This window comes from Polypterus senegalus, chromosome 7 (genome assembly GCF_016835505.1).
Source record: "Polypterus senegalus isolate Bchr_013 chromosome 7, ASM1683550v1, whole genome shotgun sequence".
Taxonomy (NCBI): domain Eukaryota; kingdom Metazoa; phylum Chordata; class Cladistia; order Polypteriformes; family Polypteridae; genus Polypterus; species Polypterus senegalus.
Window position 1 is genome coordinate 59,044,420 of NC_053160.1, and position 25,152 is coordinate 59,069,571.

Sequence of the window (25,152 nt, forward strand, 5' to 3'; positions counted from 1 at the left end):
TGGCTTACACTGGGCCCTGTAATAAAGCTGGTCCATATGTCTAACCACTCTTTTTGCCCGAGAATCACATTAGCCAACATAACGGAGCCGAGTGGAGAAGGATTCTGGTTGATGTAATGATTTCCTGATAACTCCCAAACTAGCGTTATCCAATTACAAGCGTGTATACAAGCTTTTAAAATTGCAACACGGCATTCATTCTTGTAATATGTTGGCAGACCAAGTCATGTATAATAAAGATGTGTAAAGAGCTTTGCATCGCTTTATTTTCCAGTTGTCAGTTTGTAACATTTATGATTTGTTTAGTTTTCATCAAATATCGCTGATGAGTATTAATCATCTTAGTTTTTATTAACAAACTTAACATTGCTCTTACATCAGTTCACATCAAACAGCTACCCCAAGACATTTATCAAACAATGCTTATATTGGAGGTACCACAGATCTGAACAAACAATCGACTCATGTCCTAATTAGTACACCATTCCCTATTGAAGTGGTATATAGATAAGTACAGAACACTTCCTCTCTAAATTAGGATTCAATATAGCCCACAAACCTGCTAACACTCTGTAGACTGTTCTTTTTAATGCCAAAAGCAAGAAATCTTCATCAGAAACATGGAATGCAGTAACAGTATACCATGTAATGCGTGCCCAGCTGTATATGTCATATAAACATCTAAAACACTTGCAACATACATAGAAGAACATTGCAACGCTATCAGAATGAAGGACCCATGATCTCTGATATATCCGCATACAAGTTCAACCAGACACATGGTTTAACAGGGACACGGTGCAAGTAAAATTCAGGGCTAATACTAAAAATATCAGAGGGCTGGCTGAATCATGGCTCTCAAATGAAAATGCTATTAACGGACATTTGGACATGAACCAAGCATATGCAGGCTTAAAAAGATGGCTATCTAAATAATAAAAAAGACTTTATGACCAACACTCTCCAAATCCCTACACTCCCCTGCACCCACACTCGCTCATTTGTGATATATTGTCTTGACAAGAAATGCTAATGGGGCTCTTTTAAAGAATTCAGTACTTTAAAGGACATAAATAAAGGTATTTAAAATAAAGTGGAATGAGACAGGGAAAAAAATATTGAACGCGCTGATTTACTATTTAGTGGTGGAGCCTTTCTTTGTAATGACAGCTTCAAGACACTTCCTGTATTAAGAAACCAATAGGCTGCATTGCTCAAGTGCAATTTTGACCTATTCTTCTAAAGTGATTGTCTTTAAATCTTGAAGATTCCAGGGGGCCCTCTTGTGAATCCTGATCTTTAGTTCCTTCTGCAACTGTTCAATTGGTTTGAAGTCATGTGATTGACTGCGCCATTCTAACAACTTGATTTTCTTTCTCTGAAACCGTTTGAGAATTTCCTTTGCTGTATGTTTTATATCATTGTCCTGCTGGAAGGTCAACACAAGTCGGATCCTCATCATCCTGGTGGATGGCAGCAAATTCATTTCAAGAATCTCTTGCTACATGGCCCCATTCACCGTTCCTTCAATTACAAGAAATCTGCCTGTACCATGAGATGAGAAGCAGCCCCACACCATGATGGTTGTACCTCCAAACTTCACTGTTGGTATAGTGTTTTTCGGGTGATAAGCAGTGTCATTTCTCCTCCAAACATGGTGTGTAGTATAACAGCCAAAAAGTTTAACTTTAATACAAATGTTGTGTAGCAAACTTTAAACAAGCTTGAACATGCCTTTTCTTCAGTAATGGAGTCTTGTGGGGTGAGCATGCATAGAGGCCATGTCAGTAGAGTGTATTGCCTATTTTTATCTCTGTAACAACTGTACTAGCTGCCTCCAAGTGGTGCTCCTTCCAAATGGTACTTTTCTCTTGGCCTACTCTTTTGATTATGCTTCTGATACCCTATTCAAAAATCTTACAAGGACATCCAGTGAGTGGCCGGTTGACAACTGAGTAATGCTCTTTCCACTTGGAAATAATGGCCCCAATGGTGATTACAGGAAAACTGAAAAATTACGAATACGTATGGAACCAGCTCCATTGATATGGTGTGTAGCAATTAGGTTACAAAGATCATGGGAGAGCTCTTTGGTTTTACCCATCATGACATGTTTCTTGTGTGACACATTGGTAGCAAAAAACATTTTACAGCCCATCAGTATGTACTAATCCAGCTGATATCAATTGGCACAGATAGGAGGTGGAATTACTTTCTAACTACTTATTGATTTCAGCTGGTTCCTTGCCTTGGTTTACTGCTTTTTCCTTATTGTGTTCAATACTTTACTACTCCCCCAATCCATTTTATTATCGTTTCAACCCACTTTATTACACATACCTTTATTTATGGCCTTTAATGTTGTGAATTCTTTATATTTGTGGATTTCTTGAGTTAATACCAATACCTGGTGAGAATTTCATGTGAATAGCCTCATTGAAAATATATTTACTGAAAAAAAGTGTTGACATGTTCAACACTTATTTCCCCCACTGTATATGATACATGTAAGTTCTTTAATACAGTTAAAATATGTTAATTTAACTATAACATTTCTATATAAACATACCATAATTCAAGACCGTCTTCTAGCAGGTACACATGTGGGGGCTGATTAACATCTGTACTCAGCTGAATAACAGGTAAAAGGAATGGATATAGGTTCTTGCTTTCTGCTCCCAAACCCTACAAAATTAAACAAACAATGGAGTAAACTACCACACGGCCTAAAGAAAATCACAATCATTAGTGTATACAGATTATATTTAAACTGTATAAACAGTAATAAAAATAATTATGAAAGACACAGACATTAAATGAAGCAAACTGTGAATACATTGATGAAATAAAAAGTACAGGAGTCATAATTTAAAGTAAGTTAAAGAGTCATAATTTAAAGTAAGTTAAATTTAAAACTTAGAGAAAGGGCTATTCTTTACTATGAATATGAACTGTGTTAAAGAAGAAAACATTTGCTGAGAAACATAACTGTGAACTCTATAAGACCTTCACTTCCATTCAGATTAATGTGATACTAGAGGTTCAAGGTAGGCAATAAGGCAAAAATGTCATTTGATGATATTTCATATATTGCTGTGACACATAATATTTAATATTACGCATTTGATAAACTAGGAAATTTATGAACTGATAAAAACTACCAGGAATCACAGTGAATTTCCCACAGAAAAACAAAGGAGGCAGCTAAATAAGTTAGAAATTGTCCAACATCTTACAGCTAACCAGTCAGAAGTTAATAAAAATAAACTACCATAGATTGACAGAGCAGATAGAAATAGACTATAAAAATGCGTAAATGGAAAGAAAAACAAATGCTAATGACTCATTGAAACCTAGACGCATGTACACTGGACTACATTAATGGAACTTTATTGCTGTCAGTACGGTTAACTGTAGCAGGCAACTGGATCTTCAAAATAAGGAGCAGTCTAACAGTGTGATTGATTACTGTGAATGGTATACATGCTCTTTTTGGTCATTAAAAATAAAAGAAACCCAACATAGTGAAAAAAAAAAGCTAGGAGAAACCTGAGTTGGGAACTGAGAAGATATTCTGCATTCTTGAAATCAGCATCTAAGTTCAGGTTTTTCCTGAATGTATCTATGTTCTCCTGGTATTATACTTCAACACAACACCATCACATAATATTTCATAGGATGGACACCTCTCAAAACAAACAAAAAAACAAAAAAAGCTAGTAATTAATGTTATTTATAAAATGTTCCATATTATGTCTTCTTCTTCTTTCAGCCGCTCCCATTAGGGGTTGCCACAGTGGATCATCCAAAATTGTTGTCCGCATATTGATTTGGCAAAATTTTACACCGGATGCCCTTCCTGATGTAACCCTCCCCATTTATCCGGGCTTGGGACCGGCACAAAGAAACACATTGGTTTGTGCATCCCCTGTGGCTGGGTTCAAAATGTTCCACATTATGTAATGAGAACAAAGTTTAACTTTTAACATTCTTTTTTAAATATTAATAGCTCTCTTAACTACAAAAGATAAGCATGACAGCACAGAATTGAAAAGTCTTATACTTTTTCAAATGCAACTAATATATCAACATTTGTGCATGTGTGTTAAAGGTATATACTTAAAAAAATATATTTCTCAGTTCAGCTTTATTAAGTTCATACTGTAGCAGAAAGTACAAGAATGTGAAAACACTACTGAAAAACAGGCCATTAAAAAGTTATATACTATAAACAAAAAATACAGTACATCATATTAATTTTAGGAGATATAAGTTTGAAGCATAACACACATTGTTCATTAGAATGACATTAACACAATATTTTACCAAAGTATCACATTTTAAAAATAGTTTCATGGCACACTCCATTCAAAAATATTACAAAGTAGTGCTGGGTGGTATGACCAAAATTATATATCACGGTATTTTTCAAAATTGTACTGGTTTCACGGTATTCAACAGTATTTTTTTCCCATGCATGAGTGGATGTTAATCACATTTTCCACTGCAATTACTGCAGTAGACTGGGTAAGAATAACCTATTCCACTGTCATGAGAGTGGTACATTGTACAAAAAACATTTTAATGTGCACACAAGTATTAATACAGGTTTGCATGGCCCTATAAAGTGATAGTTTTCAAGGGGGTGGCACTAATGAAGAGAAGGAATCACATTGCATGACAGTTGCAGTCAAAATATAGAACCTTTTTATTGAACAAATTTTGCAAACAACTTAAACAAAAATTTTGACAACATATTTTCAACCATCCAAAGAGGCATTTAGACTTAGTAAAATATCCAGAGGTGCTTGTCAAAAGTTCTATTGCACTGTACATGTCTTAGAAAAGGAATAAATAGTAACTACACTTTCTGTTAATGTTAACAATCTCTGTCTACTGACACGTTAAAGTGACTTTTTAAACAACTTTACCATCATTAAACTGCATAATATTTAAACTAATAAATAAAAACAATAAAATAATAGTGAAACTTCCAGTAATAATACTATTACTTCAAGACTTAAAAGCCCATGTGCATTACACAGTATTCACCAAATAAAAATAAAATAAAATAAGTGCAACTTGGTGATGACATCTTTACCAACTGAACCATCATTAAGGCAAAATGCATTAATATGGACCTTGCTTCAAGCTAAGCTATATACATAAATAATAAAACTGCAACTTGCATTTAGATTGCTATTTGTGGAATAGCCCTATGGAAGCGTATTAGGGCCACGGTGAAGAAAAAAAATATGGACACAGTCAAGAAAAAAAACAAACTATATGTCGAGAACAAAGTCGACATGTTGACTTTATTCTCGTAATTTGTCATTAAAGTAGAACATCATAAAATAAATTCTTAAATCAATGTTTAAATTTTCTAGATTGTCTCAAATCCCATCATAAGTTAATGTAGCACATTAAATGCTTTGTGCTAAGTGTTCCCCGACCCAGTTGTTAATTGCTACACGCTTCTTAAATTGACTTCCTCTGCACTAAGAGGAGGCGCAGGCAGCAATCGCCGCACAGAATACATTCACTTCATGATATTCCTGCTCTCTGAAAATTTAGAATGCTAAGATAAATACTTGATATCATTTTCATGATGAACATGTCGACTTTATTCTCATCATAAGTGTAGAGATTAAAGTGGCAATGTCAAGAACAAAGTCAACATGTCGTCACACTATTACACAGTACCCAGGTATATTACACAGTATTGAAAAAAAATAAAACAAGCACAACTTGGCTTTAAGTATTATCCAGTAGTATAGAAACAGTATTCATTCACACATTTGAACATAATGGTCCACATCCGACCTTTTAAAACCAAAGTATCTGCAGAACACAGACACGGCTCTTTTTTTCGGCAAAAGTTCTTCTGTGTCATCATGTTCAACTTTATCGTCTGCTACAGCTTCAGTTTTGGAATGTTCTCTGCCCATTTTCACTATTCAATACCTCCACTAACGCATGTACTCCATTGCATGCGTGTTTAGTAGCGCAGCAGTGAAAAAGGTCCCCCCCTTAAACAGATTCCCACTGTGCCATGTTTGGAATGTTGTTTAGGCTATTTAAACTGGTGTTGCAGTATAAGAAAAATCCATTTCATAACAAAAATAAAAAACAGTTTTTGGTATGAACCAGTATACCACCCAGCACTATCACAAATCTTTGCAGACAACAGGATCAAAAGCCTTTTATGACCTTAATATATCCATACAAAAGTACATACTGGATGTATATGCCAAAAGGACCAAGGTCAAAAAAAGCTGTATTCAAGTCTCATTTTTGCTTCACTTTTAACTACTTGGTCCTGTTTCTGGTTAATGCTAAGGCACTGCTTTTATACGGCACAATGATGTTATATTGGTAAGTTTTTGCTATGTTTTTAAATGTTCTAACAGTGATCATGAGGTTTAGCTATACCCTGCTCCTTGATGCAAACATGGAAAAAACTACAAAGGTGGAGCTCTTTAAGACTGGCAATTTATATTCAGAATAAATGCAATATGAATCAGATGATGAAAGACATGCAAAACAAAACAAAGTAAGCAATTGTTAAATGTGTGTGAGTTTTCTTTAGTAAAGGTTGGACACACTTTCTAACACTGGAGATACAGGAAGTCTACTTACACTTAATGCTTGCTGAAATCTCACCCCTTTTAATGAACTGTTTCTCATTTTACTGCAGTATCCAGACATCTTGCCTCCTCAACAAAATTGTTGCCATCCTCTGAGCTCACTTAGGTTATGTGTCCATTTCAAACCTCACCTGTCAATGAGTCCATTAAGTCAAAGAGTTGCCAGAAACCTCCAGCTGTTGCTGAACCCATGAAAATAAGCATTTTTAAAGCACCCATAAATTAACATGGGCTGTCTGTCCTTACTAGATATCCTAAGGGTTAAATTTTAGATGTTCTGTCATCTGGCCACAAGTATGTCATTACTATTTAGCACTAGGTCTTAAGGTCACTATTTTGCAAAAATGAGGTTATAAATAACTTGACCACCAGTACTGTAGTCATCAAACCTGTTAGAGCAGTTAGAGAGCTTAGATCTGGAAAAAGAGATATTGTCTTTCTTATCCTGCGGCAAGCTATAACTCCACACAAATCTATGCCATACTGCCACCTCTAGGATCATGTTATGAAATGGAATTAAACTTAAAATACCTTCACGAGGTGAATCAATGTAGTAAGGATTGCACATCGAAGCATATTGTGGTCTTCTGACTGTTTCCAAAGGAGAGGAAGGTACTGAACCAGACATCCAACATAAGGTTTAATCTTCAATATTAAAAAAAAAAATTACATGATTACTACCTTGTGTAAAAAGATATATTGAACAGTGTGTAACATTTAAGCAAGGTTATTATAGTAAATGAAAACTAAAATTAAAACTGATACTATGAATAAAAAACATTTTCGTAAACTGAAATAAAATAATTAACAAAACTGAAATTAAAAACTAAAACTAAATGGAACAATTATAATGGCTTGAAAGACTAACTGAAATAAAATAATAATTTAATAAAAATACTTTTATTTTTCGTCGACTTGCACAAGGGCTAACCAGGGATCCTGAAATGAATCAAAATATATTAATAAGAATTTTATATTTTGTTTTTGAATAAATATTCCCGCTGTTAGTCTTTATCCCTTGTAACTTTCAACTCCAAAACAGAAATTCATCCACCACGAGCCACCCGCATAGATTCTTCCACTGAACAGCTGCTGGTGATACAGCATTTGCAGTGACAGATCAAGCTGAAAACGGGTGCATAAAGCGTGTGAAGAAGAAAGGGATATGCTGTGTGATAACAGTGACAGTTCTTCAGGAGCTGATAGTGACAGCATGACAGATTCTGGTTTAAGCGTTAATGAAGTATACCAAAGTGATGATTTTGCATTGAATGTGCTCTATAGCTTTCATTCACTGGATCACCAGGGCTCAAGAGAAAAGTGTTAAGATACCTATAATCCATAACAGAATTTCAGCCTGTTTATAAATGACGGCGCGTTAGCTGTAATTCTAAGTGGGCTCAAGATACAATATGTACACAGCAATTAATAAGACGCACACACTAAGCTAAATTCCTGGCTGCATAGTCTCAGTCCATTATGATTCTTGTATATCAAACACCCGAAGTTGGAATGGGAGTCAAAAAAAAATTTAATCTATGGACAAAAAAAATCACGAGTGAGTAACTTTTCAGTTTATTTCTCAGGTGTCCACGTTTTCTTGACAATAATTCACCTGCCACTTGACACAGGAGAAATCCATTTTAAAAATAAAATTGAATTGAGCGAGAAATTGATTATGTCAACATACAAGATCAGCATATTGTTGCTTACAAATCACTACAAACGTTGTAAAATTCCTGTGTTGGTGTCTCTACTGAACTACAGGTAGGTAAGGTGAAGAGAGTCTGCAACTGGTGAAAAACTAAACATACTAGAGTACTGTGTTTTTTATTTATTCGGTACTAGGTGAAACATCCGGTGTTGCCCAGGAAGAAAATAAAGTTTTTTTGTTATTATTTTTTTGAGAAAAACAATTAAAAAAAAAAAAAAAACAACATGACAGATTAATTTTGTTTTGTGGTGTATTAATAATTTTTTACATGCAGAATTTTTGACAAAAAAATTAATATTACTATTACAGTGGGATGCAAAAGTTTGGGCAACCTTGTTAATAGTCATTATTTTCCTGCATAAATAGTTGGTTGTTACGATAAAAAATGTCAGTTAAATATATCATATAGGAGACACACACAGTGATATTTGAGAAGTGAAATGAAGTTTATTGGATTTACAGAAAGTGTGCAATAATTGTTCAAACAAAATCAGGCAGGTGCATAAATTTGGGCACTGTTGTCATTTTATTGATTCCAAAACTTTTAGAACTAATTATTGGAACTCAAATTGGCTTGGTAATTTCAGTGACCCCTGACCTACATACACAGGTGAATCCTATAATGAGAAAGAGTATTTAAGTGGGTCAATTGTAAGTTTCCCTCCTCCTTTAATGTTCTCTGAAGAGTAGCAACATGGGGGTCACAAAACAACTGTCAAATGACCTGAAGACAAAGATTGTTCACCATCATGGTTTAGGGGAAGGATACAGAAAGCTGTCCCAGAGATTTAAGCTGTCTGTTTCCACAGTTAGGAACATATTGAGGAAATGGAAGACCACAGGCTCAGTTCAAGTTAAGGCTCGAAGTGGCAGACCAAGAAAGATGTCGGATAGACAGAAGCGACGAATGGTGAGAACAGTCAGAGTCAACCCACAGACCAGCACCAAAGACCTACAACATCATCTTGCAGCAGATGGAGTCACTGTGCATCGTTCAACCATTGGCGCACTTTACACAAGGAGATGCTGTATGCGAGAGTGATGCAGAGGAAGCCTTTTCTCCGCCCACAGCACAAACAGAGCCGCTTGAGGTATGCTCAAGCACATTTGGACAAGCCAGCTTCATTTTGGAATAAGGTGCTGTGGACTGATGAAACTAAAATTGAGTTATTTGGGCATAACAAGGGCGTTATGCATGGAGGAAAAAGAACACAGCATTCCAAGAAAAACACCTGCTACCTACAGTAAAATATGGTGGTGGTTCCATCATGCTGTGGGGCTGTGTGGCCAGTGCAGGGACTGGGAATCTTGTCAAAGTTGAGGGATGCATGGATTCCACTCAGTATCAGCAGATTCTGGAGACCAATGTCCAGGAATCAGTGACAAAGCTGAAGCTGCGCCGGGGCTGGATCTTTCAACAAGACAACGAACCGAAACACTGCTCAAAATCCACTAAGGCATTCATGCAGAGGAACAAGTACAACGTTCTGGAATGGCCATCTCAGTCCCCAGACCGGAATATAATTGAAACTCTGTGGTGTGAGTTAAAGAGAGCTGTCCATGCTCGGAAGCCATCAAACCTGAATGAACTAGAGATGTTTTGTAAAGAGGAATGGTCCAAAATACCTTCAACCACAATCCAGACTCTCATTGGAACCTACAGGAAGCGTTTAGAGGCTGTAATTTCTGCAAAAGGCGGATCTACTAAATATTGATTTCATTTCTTTTTGTGGTCCCCAAATTTATGCACCTGCCTGATTTTGTTTGAACAATTATTGCACACTTTCTGTAAATCCAATAAACTTCATTTCACTTCTCAAATATCACCGTGTGTCTCCTATATGATATATTTAACTGATATTTTTTATCGTAACAACCAACGATATATACAGGAAAATAATGACTATTAACAAGGTTGCCCAAACTTTTGCATCCCACTGTAGGTTGATTTAACTCTTATTAGCACTACAACATAGTTACAAATAATGCAAGATGAAAATACAGTAATCCCTCGCTATATCGCGCTTCGACTTTCGCGGATTTTATATGAAAGCATAACTACATATATAACGCGGATTTTTCGCTGCTTCGCGGGTTTTTACTTCCTGTACATGCCTCAGTTGGTTTGCCCAGTTGATTTCATACAAGGGACACTATTGGCAGATGACTGAGAAGCTAACCAATTAGAGCACGCAGTTAAGTTCTCCTGACTGAGAAGCTAACCAATCAGAGCACGCAGTTAAGTTCCTGCCTGCTGAATGCAGTGTTAACCAGGAAGTCTCGTCTCGCTCATTCAGCATCAACGTGTTTCTCTGTGTAAAGAGTTGTGCTCTTTTGTGTTTATCTTTGTGCATAGTCAAGCCCTTCATTATGGCTCCAAAGCGATCTACTACTGCTTCAGGGGCCGTGCCCAGCAAAGCGGAAGGTAAGCGTTTTGGATTTGTTGAAGGCTACGATTCTTTTTATTTAAAAAGTAGGAAAGGAATATAGATCTACGGCCGCAGTGTCCTTTTAATCAGGGTGCAAAACGAGTTGTAAGTGGTTGTAATAAGGCAGTAGTCTGGATGGAATCTGCTTTAGGGATTTGGATTGAAGACTGCCAGAAGAAGAACAATGGCAGTGGTACACAATCGCCTGAAGTGGCTCCTTTGGAAGAACTGGAACGCTCTCCTTTGTTGTGCAGTAAAATTAAACTCATTGTTATCGGACAAGTCATCGTGTCATTGTTGGTGAGTAACCATAATTAATTTTCTACTTACAGTACTTAGTACATGTACGTATGTTTAGTGTCACTGTACACACATTTACTGTATACTATTTTTCTTGCATTGTACGTATTTATTGCTGGTGGCCTGTCTATCGTAATGGGTGTAACATATGTGATATCGGAGACACTCAATATCTTTAAAATAATATTTAGGTTTTACTGTATATAAACAGTGTGTTTATATACAGTACATCATTTCAATGAATCTTACCTAATATCTAAGAGAATACAAAGGGATTATGCTGTATAACTCTGCGGGGAATATTTATAAACAGTGTGGGAGAGTTTATAAGGGCTTAAAATATATAAAAATAACCATACAAACATATGGTTTCTACTTGTGATTTTCACCTATCGCGGGGGGGTCTGGAACGCAACCCCCGTGATCGAGGAGGGATTACTGTATAGCTAACAAAAAAATATTAAAACAACAAACAAATAATACTATGGATTTTTCATGAGGAGGCACAGTGGCACAGTGGGTACTGCTGCTGCCTCGCAGTTAGGAGACCTGGGTTCCCTTCTCGGGTCCTTCCTGCATGGAGTTTGCATGTTCTCCCCGTGTCTGCGTGGGTTTCCTCTGGGTGCTCCAGTTTCCTCCCACAGTCCAAAGATGTGCAGGTTAGGTGCACTGGCGATCCTAAATTGACCCTAGTGTGTGATTGGTGTGTGCCCTGTGGTGGGCTGGCACCCTGCCGGGGGTTTGTTTCCTGCCTTGCGCCCTGTGCTGGCTGGGATTGTCTCCAGCAGACACCTGTGACCCTGTAGTTAGGATGTAGCGAGTTGGGTAATAGATGGATAGATAAAACTGTTGGTTGCTTTTACAGAGTACAATGATAAAACTGACGGTTGATTCTACAGAGCACACCAGAAACATTCTGTGCGTCAACTGGATGATAACATACATAGAAGACCACAAGACTGTTTATATAAGATTTATTAATTTATCTCTTTTAGTTTTACATTCACAGCTCAAAATATCTGATATTGTGAAAATAATCCGGTTGCAGAATTATGTTTTAAAATGCAGGTAAAATTCCGTTACAACAAACTGTCAGGGACCTAAAAAATATTTTGTTGTAATGAGATTCTTTATTTGTCACTATAGTGCTTTCTTTAACTTGCGTTCAGGCATTTCATGTTAATTTTAATCTACTCCTGTCTATAAATTATGCTGACGAGAATTTTTCTCAGCACTTCCTTGCGATAATACACTTTCAGGGTGTGAATGATGCCCAAATCTAATGGCTGTAGCACTGCTGTGCAATTGGGTGGGTGGAATTCAATACAAAGATTATCTAAATGTGGAAGCATGTTGTGTGCAGCACAGTTATCAATCAGATGCTGAATCATCCTTTCCTTCTTCATATTGTGAGGTTTCTAAACTCTTTTGGGAAAAACAGAACAACACACCGAAGTGCATCCTGAAGCGCAATTGCCGCGTCTGTGGAAGATTGCTTGTCCGTTGCAGAGGCAGGACGACAGCAGGCTTACAGCGCTGCAGCGAAACGACACAGAATCAAATCCTAAAAGATCGTGGTCGCGCTATATATCCCTGTCTTGCACTCAAAACACGAGGCAGAGTCTCAGTACTTTAGCAAAACCAGCTTTATTCAGCTTGAAACAGGAACAGCACAGTTATTTATTGTAGCATGATCTACCACTCTCCTATACACAGACACAGCAGTCAGTCAGGATTGTGACTAGGTTAGTGACCAAGTAATACTGTTCCTTACGTCACCCATCGAGATCTTTTCTATTTGCTTTGGTGGAGAGACACAGCAGAGCGGTGAGCCTGCTGTTGCCCTGGCAACAGATACACAGTCTTCCACAGACGCAGTGACTGCACTTCGGGACACACTTCGGCGTGTTGTCCAGTTGGGGGAGGTCCCAAGAGAGAATTTAAAAACCTCACATTTTCTTGAATGAGTGACGCATTAATAGGAATGTTTCTTGAACAAGCATCACTGAACCACATAAAAATAGCTTTTTCGATGTCTTCAAATGCAGCAGTTCGCATATGTTTGCAACCCGAGATTTTTCTTCTTTGTTTGCTCTGTCTTTCAAGAAAATTCACAGTGTCGATGGCGAAATTATGAATTCACTGGCAACTTCGTTTTGCCAGAATCAAGAGCTGCAAAAATGAAAAGTTTTTTTTTCTAATATGAACTGTTGTTGTTTTTTTGTGTCTGACATTTCTATAGGAGGGTGACATTGAGCTAAATTCCAATGGATATTTTTCAAATGTTGATGAGCAATAAGCAAAAGCTATCACTGAAAATCACAGCAAGCAAAAACAGCAAAAAACAGTACAAGCAAAGTTCGAAGAAAGACATTTTTTTTTACAATGTTTCTGTTTGGGGATCGTTGTGCACAACTGAGCTGCGACCACAGAACTAACTGCTCTGTGGATGATTCATTCAGGCATTTCAAGGTCTTTTGGGCACTCGTTGTAATGTATTTCGTAGTAACGAGATTTCTACAGACTTGTGTTATATTGGGAAACTGTCGGGACCATATAAATACTTCGTTGTAATGAAAATTTTGTTGTAAAGATATTCATTGTAATGTAATTTTACCTATATTTTGTCTTCTCTTCTTCATCTTTCTTTCTCAAAATAGACAGTGGAAATATCATACTACTCATCAGCCATGTCATATATATTGCATGCCATGGATAATTCTTGCCTTGCATCCAAAGCTGCTCTGTGGCTGTCAATAGTCCTACTACCTGCTCTTGATTCAAGTCTATGAACCTTCAAACCTAACCCTAAGCCTAACCCTACATCCCAAAGATTTTCATGCTCACACCTGTCAGAACATAGTAGAATCTCTTTTCTGATTTTTGATATCTTTTCAGGCCTGCAGGTGTCAAAATTCTATCTATAAATTTTATGTGCCTGAGATGGAATCAGAGATCATTATGGCTGATAGAAAATAACAAACCCCAGTATAGGAGATTTTTGAATACAATATTGGAAGCATTACTTGTAAGCACAGTGTCTTGGAGCAGGATATGTTGTGTGCTGCAGACATTTAGAAAGAACAACCCCTCAAACCTTAAAATGCACCTAAATCTACAGTGGTGTGAAAAACTATTTGCCCCCTTCCTGATTTCTTATTCTTTTGCATGTTTGTCACACAAAATGTTTCTGATCATCAATCACATTTAACCATTAGTCAAATATAACACAAGTAAACATAACATAAGTGAGACATCCCCACCCACAATTACAGCAGCCCAGGTGAGCAGAGAGCTGAAAAGACTTTGTGCCAGCAAAGCAGCGGGTCCAGATGGTGTATCGCCACGATTGCTGAAGGCCTGTGCGTTGGAACTGGGGAGTCCTCTACAGCGCATCTTCAACCTGAGCCTGGAACAGGGGAGAGTCCTAAGGATTTGGAAAACATCTTGTATCACTCCTGTCCCAAAGGTATCACGTCCTAGTGAGCTGAATGACTTCCAGCCTGTTGCTCTGACGTCACATATGATGAAGACCATGGAGCGGCTGCTGCTTCACCACCTGAGGCCACAGGTCCGCCACGCCCTCGACCCTCTGCAGTTCGCATACCAGGAGAAGGTGGGAGCGGAGGATGCCATCATCTATATGCTTCACCGATCCCTCTCCCACCTGGACAAAGGCAGTGGTGCTGTAAGAATTATGTTTTTGGACTTCTCTAGCGCCTTCAACACCATCCAACCTCTGCTCCTTAGAGACAAGCTGACTGAGATGGGAGTAGACTCACACCTGGTGGCATGGACTGTGGACTATCTTACAGACAGACCTCAATATGTGAGTCTTGGGAACTGCAGGTCTGACATTGTGTGCAGCAATACAGGGCGCCGAGGACTGTACTTTCTCGGTCCTGTTCAATCTATATACATCAGACTTCCAATACGACTCGGAGTCCTGCCACGTGCAAAAGTTCGCTGATGACACTGCAATTGTAGGCTGCATCAGGAGTGGGAGTACAGAAAGTTAATCAAAGACTTTGTTAAATGGTGCGACTCAAACAACTTACACCTTAACACCAGCAAGACCAAGGAGCTGGTGGTGGATTTTAGGAGGCCCAGGCCCCTCATGGACCCTGTGATCATCAGAGGTGACTGTGTGCAGAGGGTGCAGACCTTTAAATATCTGGGAGTGCAGCTGGATGACAAATTGGACTGGACTGCCAATACTGATGCTCTATGTAAGAAAGGTCAGAGCAGACTATACTTTCTGAGAAGGTTGGCATCCTTCAACATCTGCAGTAAGATGCTGCAGATGTTCTACCAGACGGTTGTGGCGAGTGGCCCTCTTCTACGCGTGGTGTGCTGGGGTGGCAGCATAAAGATGAAAGACGCCTCACGCCTGGACAAACTTGTTAAGAAGGCAGGCTCTATTGTAGGATTAAAGTTGGACAGTTTAACATCTGTGGCAGAGTGACGGGCATTAAGCAAATTCCTGTCAATCATGAATAATCCACTGCATCCACTGAACAGTGTCATCTCCAGGCAGAGGAGTAGCTTCAGTGACAGACTTTTGTCACTGTCCTGCTCCACTGACAGACTGAGGAGATCGTTCCTCCCCCACACTATGCGACTCTTCAATTCCACCCGGGGGAGTAAATGCTAACATTAATTTTATTTTAATTTTTTTCATTTTTATTACTATTTAATTTAATATTGTTTCTTTGTATCAGTATACTGCTGCTGGATTATGTGAATTTCCCCTTGGGATTAATAAAGCATCTATCTATCTATCTAAACACAAAATGCTGTTTTTAAATGATGGTTTTTATTACTTAGGGAGAAAAAAAATCCAAACCTACATGGCCCTGTGTGAAAAAGTAATTGCCCCCTGAATCTAATAACTGGTTGGGCCACCCTTAGCAGCAATAACTGCAATCAAGCGTTTGCGATAACTATAATGAGTCTTTTACAGCGCTCTGGAGGAATTTTGGCCCACTCATCTTTATTTGAGGGTATTTTGTTAGTTTTAAACTAACAGATGCTGACTGCTAAGAAGTGATAATTTCTCACATTTTGAATGTCAACCCAAAATATACAGATCTTAATTTAGATAGACTAACCATTTATAAATCCGTTGTGAGCTGTTAAAAATATGTTTTGATTCTGTGTGAGATTTGGATTGATTTTAGAGAACTTTTTCATAATATGTATGTTTTAAGTTGTGTTGTAAAAAGAGGCAACTGTGATATCGTACACACAGCAAGTACTGTACCTAGAAATGCTGAATTGTGGTAACAGCTGACTCAAACAGAAAAGTTGGAAATGGCATCAACAATAAACATCTGACAAGAAAAATGTACACCTAATAACATCAAATAAAATTAGCTTATTTTTAAAGATTAAGTCTCCAAAACATAAATACAAATTTTTAAATTAAACTTGCCCACAGCCTGATATGCTTAAGTTTAACCAATGAATTACTTTTAGATGATGTGTTTTTACCTAAACAATCTTCCAAAGATTTTTTTGCTATCATAATAAAATGTCACAATTAATCTTATTTCAAGAATGAAAGACTTGCGTGTTAAAATGTTAGATGAAAAGACAAACACTGCTCTCTTGCTTTTAGCTAACATGAAATGCTTCACTTTTAAAAAAAAATATGATCAGTGATTTATCTTCCTTTCTGTATTAAGAATTTTTCAATCTTCACTCACACGAAAAAACTACTTTACTATTAAATCTTAAGGTAAGTACAAATTTGAGGATTAAGCTTGTAACACCTATAAATGACATGTGAATTAACATAACTTTGTTATGTTGATTCAAAGCCTATACCTGATGTTTTATTTTCACTTAATTTCTTAGGTGTATTATTATTTGAACTAAAAGCACAGCATAATGTATAACAACTTATGAAAGTATTAAAACCTCAGTATTAACATTAACTAAGTCTGCAGTTAGCCTCTTTTCCTTATACCAGGGGAAAAAGTCTCAGTGACAAGGAGACAATATTTAGTTTACTCATATTACAGTCTTAATTTATCATTTTGTACACATACTTTTTAGTCATTTATTGAAATGTTATTTTCATTTATTTTATTGCACATGCATAGGAAAATTTATTTTTGGGAACTAGAGCCAAAAACAGCTCAATTGTCTTTGAGCAGACACATCCATGGTCAGACAAAATTATACTCTTACCAGTAAGAGTGCACTGCACAATAACGTGCAGTGAACACACTTAATTTGGGCATTCCTAGTTTTCATACTCTTTCTCTGTACGTTTAGCATTCATTTGCTCAGACATTGATGTGCTTGCCGTTTGCTGAGCAGCTCTTCTTTTCTCCACTCTAGAACCCCGCTTCTTCTCCTATTGTCGGCATCTTTTTGCGTTAAAACTGATTAAGTCAGTGTTGGTGCTGCGATTACTTAGTAAGTTTTCTTTAATTTTTCACTTAAGCTGGCACTTAAGTCTGCAATCTGCCTCAAGAAGGATTTAAGATTTGAAGAGGTACAGTTGTGCTTGAAAGTTTGTGAACCCTTTAGAATTTCCTATATTTCTGCATAAATATGACCTAAATCATCATCAGATTTTCAATCAAGTCCTAAAAGTAGATAAAGAGAAACCAGTTAAACAAATGAGACAAAAATATTATACTTGGTCATTTATTTATTGAGGAAATATTACATATTTGTGAGTGGCAAAACTATGTGAACCTCTTGGATTAGCAGTTAGTTTGAAGGTGAAATTAGAGTCAGGTGTTTTCAATCAATGGGATGACAATCATGTGTGAGTGGGCACCCTGTGCTATTTAAAGAACAGGGATCTATCAAAGTCTGCTCTTCACAAACCATGTTTGTGGAAGTGTATCATGGCACGAACAAAGGAGATTTCTGAGGAAAAGATTACAAAACCATCTCTATAGAGTTTGGACTTCACCAATCCACAGTCAGACAGATTGTGTACAAATGGAGGAAATTCAAGATCAATGTTACCCTCCCCATGAGTGGTCGACCAACAAAGGTCACTCCAAGAGCAAGGCGTATAACAGTTGGCGAGGTCAAAAAGGACCCCAGGGTAACTTCTAAGCAACTGAAGGCCTCTCTCACATTGGCTAATGTTCATGTTCATGAGCCCACCATCAGGAGAACACAGAACAACAATGGTGTGCATGGCAGGGTTGCAAGAAGAAAGCCACTGCTCTCCAAAAGAAACACTGCTGCTCGTCTGCAGTTTGCTAAAGATCACGTGGACAAACCAGAAGGCTATTGGAAGAATGTTTTGGGGACGGATGAAACCAAAATAGAACTTTTTGGTTTAAATGAAAAGCGTTATGTTTGGAGAAAGGAAAACACTGCATTCCAGCATAAGAACCTTATCCCATCTGTGAAACATGGTGATGTTAGTATTATGGTTTGGACCTGTTTTGCTGCATCTGGGCCACATTTATACAGAAATATAGAAAATTCTAAAGGGTTCACAAACTTTCAAGCACAATTGTAGGGGAAGTGTGGGAAGGTGGTAGGGAATGAAAATGGCACCAGTACGCATGCGCCACACGACCGCCCTTCTAACTGCTGCAGAGAGTTGAATCTACAATAAAATAAAATAAAAATAAAAAGAGGAATAACCTTGGAGGTCAATCATCGCCCTGAAAGTGAACAGTAGGCGTCACATAGTATATTTGTACCAAATTTCAGTTCAATAATTACAGGTGATTTAAAATCCTGGACAGATAAACGAACAGGCACTGTAGCGTATTATATATAAAGGTTAAAATGACACAGCAGACAAAAATACAAGCATCTAAAATTATACAAACAAAGGACATTAAGTTGATGAAGTTTCATAGTTCCTGGCCAAGAAACATTGTAATGTTTGCAAAATTTCCACATATACATTTTTCTATGGTGTGTGCCCACACTGCAAGGTTTTGCATTTTAGAATAATGGGAACTTTATAATGGCGTAGTATAAACAAGCGTGATTAAGTATGCCTTGTAATTAAGTGGTATGTTTTCCATGGCTGAGTCCTGGCTTGTGCCCAGTTTTGCATGGATAGATTACTGTATCCAGTGAGTATATAATGGAAAAACTGCACAGAAATTACATATATACTTATAGACAGACACACAATAAAACTGAAGAGTATTAAAACAATCTGAAACCTCTTTAAAAGTTTTTAAAAAGCATTAAATACTGTATAAATTTCTTATGAACTGACTAATCTACATATGAAATGATGTATACAAAAATACAGGACAGATCGCGTCCCTTATTGATTCAATAAGGTGACAGTATTTTATATTCCAATTTGGGACAATCTGGTATTATAAGTAACGGGTGGCAGCTCTACTGGTGTGGGTGGATAAAGATTATCAAGAAACAAAATAGGAAACGATCAAGCACTATTACTAATAATAGACTTGAATTAATTTGCCACTGCTTCATTTTCAACATATGAAGCACAGTCAAATTAAAACGATTAAATTAACATATTTAGGGGTTACATTAAAAAAATTCAATCACTTAAATTTTTAACACGTTAATCTCGCACACACACACACATACTTTATTTTGTATTATATTTTGTAATATTCTTATATTTCCTTTGTTTTTTCAGTTTTTACTAATCTAAACTTTAAATTTAAACCTCTGGCAGTTTACTACTTGGCTTTTCACCATTTCAGGTGCACTTCAACTGGTTAAATTTGAAGAAAAACAGAGGTGTTCTAAAACTTTTGACTGGTAGTGTAGGTATAGAGGATTAAGAGAATATCTGTACTCCATTGTAATTACTCATTAGACCTCACTTCAGTATTCATTTGTGTCATGTATAGATAATCTGAGAGTTGTCTGTATATGACATATAACCTTGCTTCAAAGAGCAACAAAGTCAGTTAGGATTTTATAGATACTCGTCCTATTCCTAACCTTCCATTTCTCACCTTTCCACTATATTTGTTAACGGTTTTCCCTACAACTTTTAAAACCTTAGCCTAGGGAGGCATGGGTTCTGATTATTGTTATGTCCTCATATATTCTACCAATTATGACAGTCTAAGGTTTTATAAAAGATGCCATTGCAGCCTCAGTATTTTTGTCTCATTGTGTTTAAGTTTTGAAGTAATGTTTCTACATGGGAATTCAGTTTTGTTTATTGGTTTTGCTATATGTTGCTTGAATGCTTATTCTTGTGTTTTTTGGCAAGTTATTGTATATTGGGCTCTCTTTTTGGCAGATTTTCCCATTTCTTTTGTTTTATTTGCTTTCCTTCTGTTTTGGTTTATTTTTCTTAGTTCACCTGTTTAGTATTCCTTATTGTATTAATAATGCTTTAATTTCTTTCCATTTTAACTAATAGTTGAGTTTCCAATTACTAGTTTTAAATTTAGGTAAAAAGTGATAGTCTGTATCAAAGCACAAAAGGAGGAAAAAAAATATCAGTAAATTGTTATTACTTAATTTAAGAATCAAAAAAACATTGATGCCATCATAATGTTATTTCCAAAATACATTACTCAAAAAACAAATTATTTTAGTTTAGCTTACCTGTGTATTAACTCTTTCTACTACACAGGAAATAACATGGAGGATATGCATTTTGGTGTCACATTCTGTCACTTGCTGAAGCAACTGGAAGAGAAGGCTAAATATGGACTCCAGATACTACCAGAAAAAGAAAAAAAAGTAATCAGGATTATCTTTTTTTTAATCAACTATACAGTATGAGTGGAGGAAGGTGCAGGCTGGTTTGGATCAAATTTGATAACAAGTTAGGATTAAGTTGAATTTCATATATACAGTGAACCCTCGTTTATCACGGTTAATGCGTTCTAGACTCTACTGTGATAAATGAATTTTTGCGAAGTAGGATTCTTTATTTATAAATCGAATATTTTCACAGTTAAGAGTATAGAAAACCTGTTTACGACTTTCTAAATACGTTTTTTTAACATTATTAGAGCCCTATAAACATGAAATAACACCCTTTAGTCACCAATACACTCGTATTACCCAATATATTAGACAAAATAAGACATATTAGACGTTACAAATATCATATTATTACTAGGCTGACCCGCCTTTTAAGGCGACCGACTTTTATCCTCAATTTGTGTGCGCTCCATGTGTACATCAGGCATGTAAGTGTAGGGAATGAGAACATTAAAGTGCCCATTCATAACATCTCCCGAAAACTTACTTTTTTTATCCCCTCAAGTGCCTGTCCAAGGTCGTACAATGTCAGCCCGAATCTGTACCGCTAAAGATGGAGTTTCATGTACTAAATAAGTTATAGATGAGAATAAGCAAGCACCATCTCCCCTGATATTTACTACGCGGTGAGGTATTTGTACTCCATTAACATTAATTATTTCCAGAGACATAATTTTGTCTATTTTTCCAGCGCATCGCTCACACAAGCAAGGAAACGATGGGAGCACCAGAACTCTGCTCACATCGCGTCGCTTCATACTGCAAGCCGCAAGTAGTAAGTCTGTGATAAGTGGAATACCGCTACGCTTTGCACTCATGGGACGGTAGGACAATCCCGACTGCTTTTATATAGATTATTGTACTGTACATTTAATTACACACACACACACACAGTTCTTACACACAACCACTAACCTATGAAGGCACGACCTCAGTAGGAGAGTCATCAGGTGGTGCAGTATCTTCAGCAGGTGTGTTGTTGTCTTCTTCCGCTAAAGGAGTACTAGGAGTAGGCAGTAGGTGTCTGGGTGCGCGGCTTAAGAACATCTTGATAGGCAGTTGCTGGCGCTGTCTTTTCTTTTGCGTGAGAAGGCTTTTGTAGGGTATTGCCATCTTTGATCATATCCAAGAGTTTCACCTTCTCCTGGATAGTAAGCATCGTCCTTCGGCGCTTAGTTTTATTGTCAGAAGGCTTAGAAAAAGCAGCACGTTTAGGAGCCATCGTGGGGCTTAGATGAAAGTTCTCAGAAAGCACATGCGTAGTGACGTAAGCGTGTATGAGAAAAAAATTGCGATAGAGTGAAGCCGAAAGTCAAAGCGTGATATAGCGAGGGATCACTGTGTGTATATATATATATATATATATATATATTTATATATATTTATATTTTAAGTTACAGGTTCATACTCAACTATGAGTTACTTCAAATTATGCAATCAATTAGAGGCTGGGTTTTGAGAAACACTGACAGTATAAAGTATGGGTTGGCTTTATTAATATTCTGATGAACTAAATATTATTGTTAAAAATAACACTAATTTGTAATTAACATTTGATCATTTCAGTTAAACAAATCATCTTTTCATTTAATTATATTAATATCATTTGAAGAAAAATGTGCAATCATTAAAAAAAGCTTGATATCCAGATAGAGTGCTGGTAAAACCAAAAAACATCAGCCCTTATTTAATATCCTCAATAGAATACTGTAGGTCTTAAAGAGTGTATTATTTTTATCATTATTTTTTCAATTTAAAAGAATATATACTTAAATTCATTTTTATCTCGTAATGCATTGATAAGGATGGTTTTATAGAACAGAAAAGTTTATTGTGTGTCCAAATATCAAAAGCATGAATAAGAAAATTAAACCAAATAAAATGCACCTGTGATTTTCATTATAGTGATACTGGAGAACAAACAACCAGAACAACTGCAATACTTACTGGTAAAAACTGTTCTGTTCTAAATTCAAAATCATCTACTGGTAAATAGTATGATTAAGGAATATAAATTAGGAAGATGAAAGAAAGAAAAAAAAAATCATACTAATTTCAGAGAACAATATTTAACAATGTTTATGCATCATTTTCCCAATTATTATTGACCATAGTAGAGACATCTGGTGTGGTTTAGGGGTATTTGAAAAATATATATTTTTGCCATAAGAAAACATATAAATAAAAAAGAAGCAGAACAATTTTGAAATTTGAAGTATGTTATTCACATTAATCTACAGTACTACACAGTTTCTGTACACAATATTACATGTCCTCTTTGACATAAAATAAATAATTATTTTTAATTTCCATTCCGGAGCAACCTATGTACTACTGACCAAACAAAAGCATAAATGCCTCAAATCTATTATCACTATATTTAAACTTTGATCATTAGTTATGGATTCAAAAAATACACTAAGATAAAAAGAAATGGAAATATAAACTTTCAACTGGTTATTATTTTACTAATTTAAAACAGCACTGCTCCCACACATTTAAATAAATATTTTGGTTAGTTATATGAATGCATGCTTGATAAGAAAAACGGAAAACATAATGTAACAACAACTTTGACGAACATAATAATACCTAATGATTCACACTGTCAGAATTTTTTTTAAAAGATTTAAACTATCTGTGGATATTGCAATTTTGCTAAAATTTTGCACTGCTTGCCCCACACCATTTGGAAATTCACAGTCTGTTGAAATTCTATTTTGCATTGCCACAGCCTAAACAGAATATAGCATCACCAAAAAATATTAAATACTTGCTTTTTGAGTTATTACTGCCACAGATGTCAACAGCACTGATCATTTTAAGACAAGTTTTCTGGTAATTAAACCTAGAATCCCTGAAGCCTACAAAAAAAGTTGGGCTGGGCCACCTTAAATTCCTTTGCACCTCTCCATCAGTGCCTTTGCTGATTTTCTCCCAGCTGAAGTTTGCTTATCTCGGTGTGAGGTGACTGGAGTTGTATTGGGTAAATAGTATATTGTTATTTAGAATTCATACATTTCATGTGTGTTCCGTGTCTAAAACTATTTGGATAAATGTAGGATAACAAGAAAATCCAAGGCAAGAAATGTTGTACACAACTAAAACATGCTTTTTTCATTTTATAGTAGAAATTTAAGAATAAAACTGAATTAAAAAAAATTCAAGTAACAACAAGATACCAAGAAGACATGATTCACCAGAGTCTATGTGTCTGCTTAAAACCCTAACCCGAATTTGATATCCTTTACAAAGTAGCAAAAATTCACAACGGATGAAATGTATGTTTTTATTATGCAATAGTAGTAACAATAAGAATAACAGCTCACTACTCAAAATGGCAAATGCGGGAACGACCCAGGATCGAACTCTCAACCTCTTGATTTAGAAGCACCCACCCTTACCTCTAACCCAGCCATGCAATTGATAAATGAGCTTTGGTTTTTACATATTGACAGCAACATGTAAATTGATTAATTTATTTTTCTTTGGTTATATTCTTGAATAAAGGCACACTTGTTTTCTTATACTTTTTGTGAAAGTATTTGATATTTGAACTTCATTTGAACTTTACACATCATATATTTCATGTCAACATTTTATCAATTATACATGAAAAACATTTGTTTTATTTATGTGTTCAACACTTCTTGCCTCGCATTTCCTGCCAATCTGCATTATCCCAATTATTGAAGAACTGGAACACACATGAAATGTATGTATTTCCAAATAATGTATATGACTCAGGCGCCGCCGCGAGTGGCAGCCTTTCCAGCAGCTCCATGTACGACTTTATCTTTCTACCTTTTTCTCTTTTTTCACTGATCACTACTACCACTTTCTTTTATGTAGACTCGTTCCCTGGACACTTTTTACTACTTGGACATGGATTTTTACACGCCGAGACTCGTCTATGCAGGTAGTCAACTTCAAGAGCTGAGAACAAAGGCCCGTGCTGGTGTGGTTCCCTATTTACCCAACGAGGTAAGAAGGTCATATTGTGGCAGCAGAGCCGGCGCTAAGCGTAAAGCTAAGTGGTTAGCGAGAAAGTGGCGATACAAGCCTTTGGTGCCTTCTGTGATCCTGGGAAATGTGAACTCACTACCAAATAAGATCGATGAACTGGCTGTGCTGGTGAAAAATGTCTGGACCTACAGAGAATGCAGTTTGTTGTGTTTTTGTGAAACGTGGCTAACAACTAACATCCCAGATGCTAACGTGCAGCTACCCGGGTTTAGCACAGTTAGAGCGGACAGAGATGCAAATACCTGTGGAAAACGGAAAGGAGAAGGACTCGCTCTCTATGTAAATACAAGGAGGTGCAACTCTGGACATGTAAACGTCAAAATAT

The 25,152-nt window shown here is 36.6% G+C and overlaps 1 protein-coding gene across 2 annotated transcripts in view; it reads right to left on the bottom strand.

Annotated features, from left to right (window-relative positions):
- The window catches only part of ipo11 (importin 11), a 357,709-nt gene that overhangs the window by 91,550 nt on the left and 241,007 nt on the right, over positions 1 to 25,152 (bottom strand). For both annotated transcript variants that reach the window (XM_039758699.1, XM_039758698.1), the window contains exons 18-21: positions 22,749 to 22,789; positions 20,637 to 20,753; positions 7,179 to 7,292; positions 2,570 to 2,685 (exon numbers count right to left, since the gene is read on the bottom strand). In XM_039758699.1, coding sequence (XP_039614633.1) covers positions 2,570 to 2,685; positions 7,179 to 7,292; positions 20,637 to 20,753; positions 22,749 to 22,789 — 388 coding nt within the window. The remainder of the gene's footprint in view (positions 1 to 2,569; positions 2,686 to 7,178; positions 7,293 to 20,636; positions 20,754 to 22,748; positions 22,790 to 25,152) is intronic.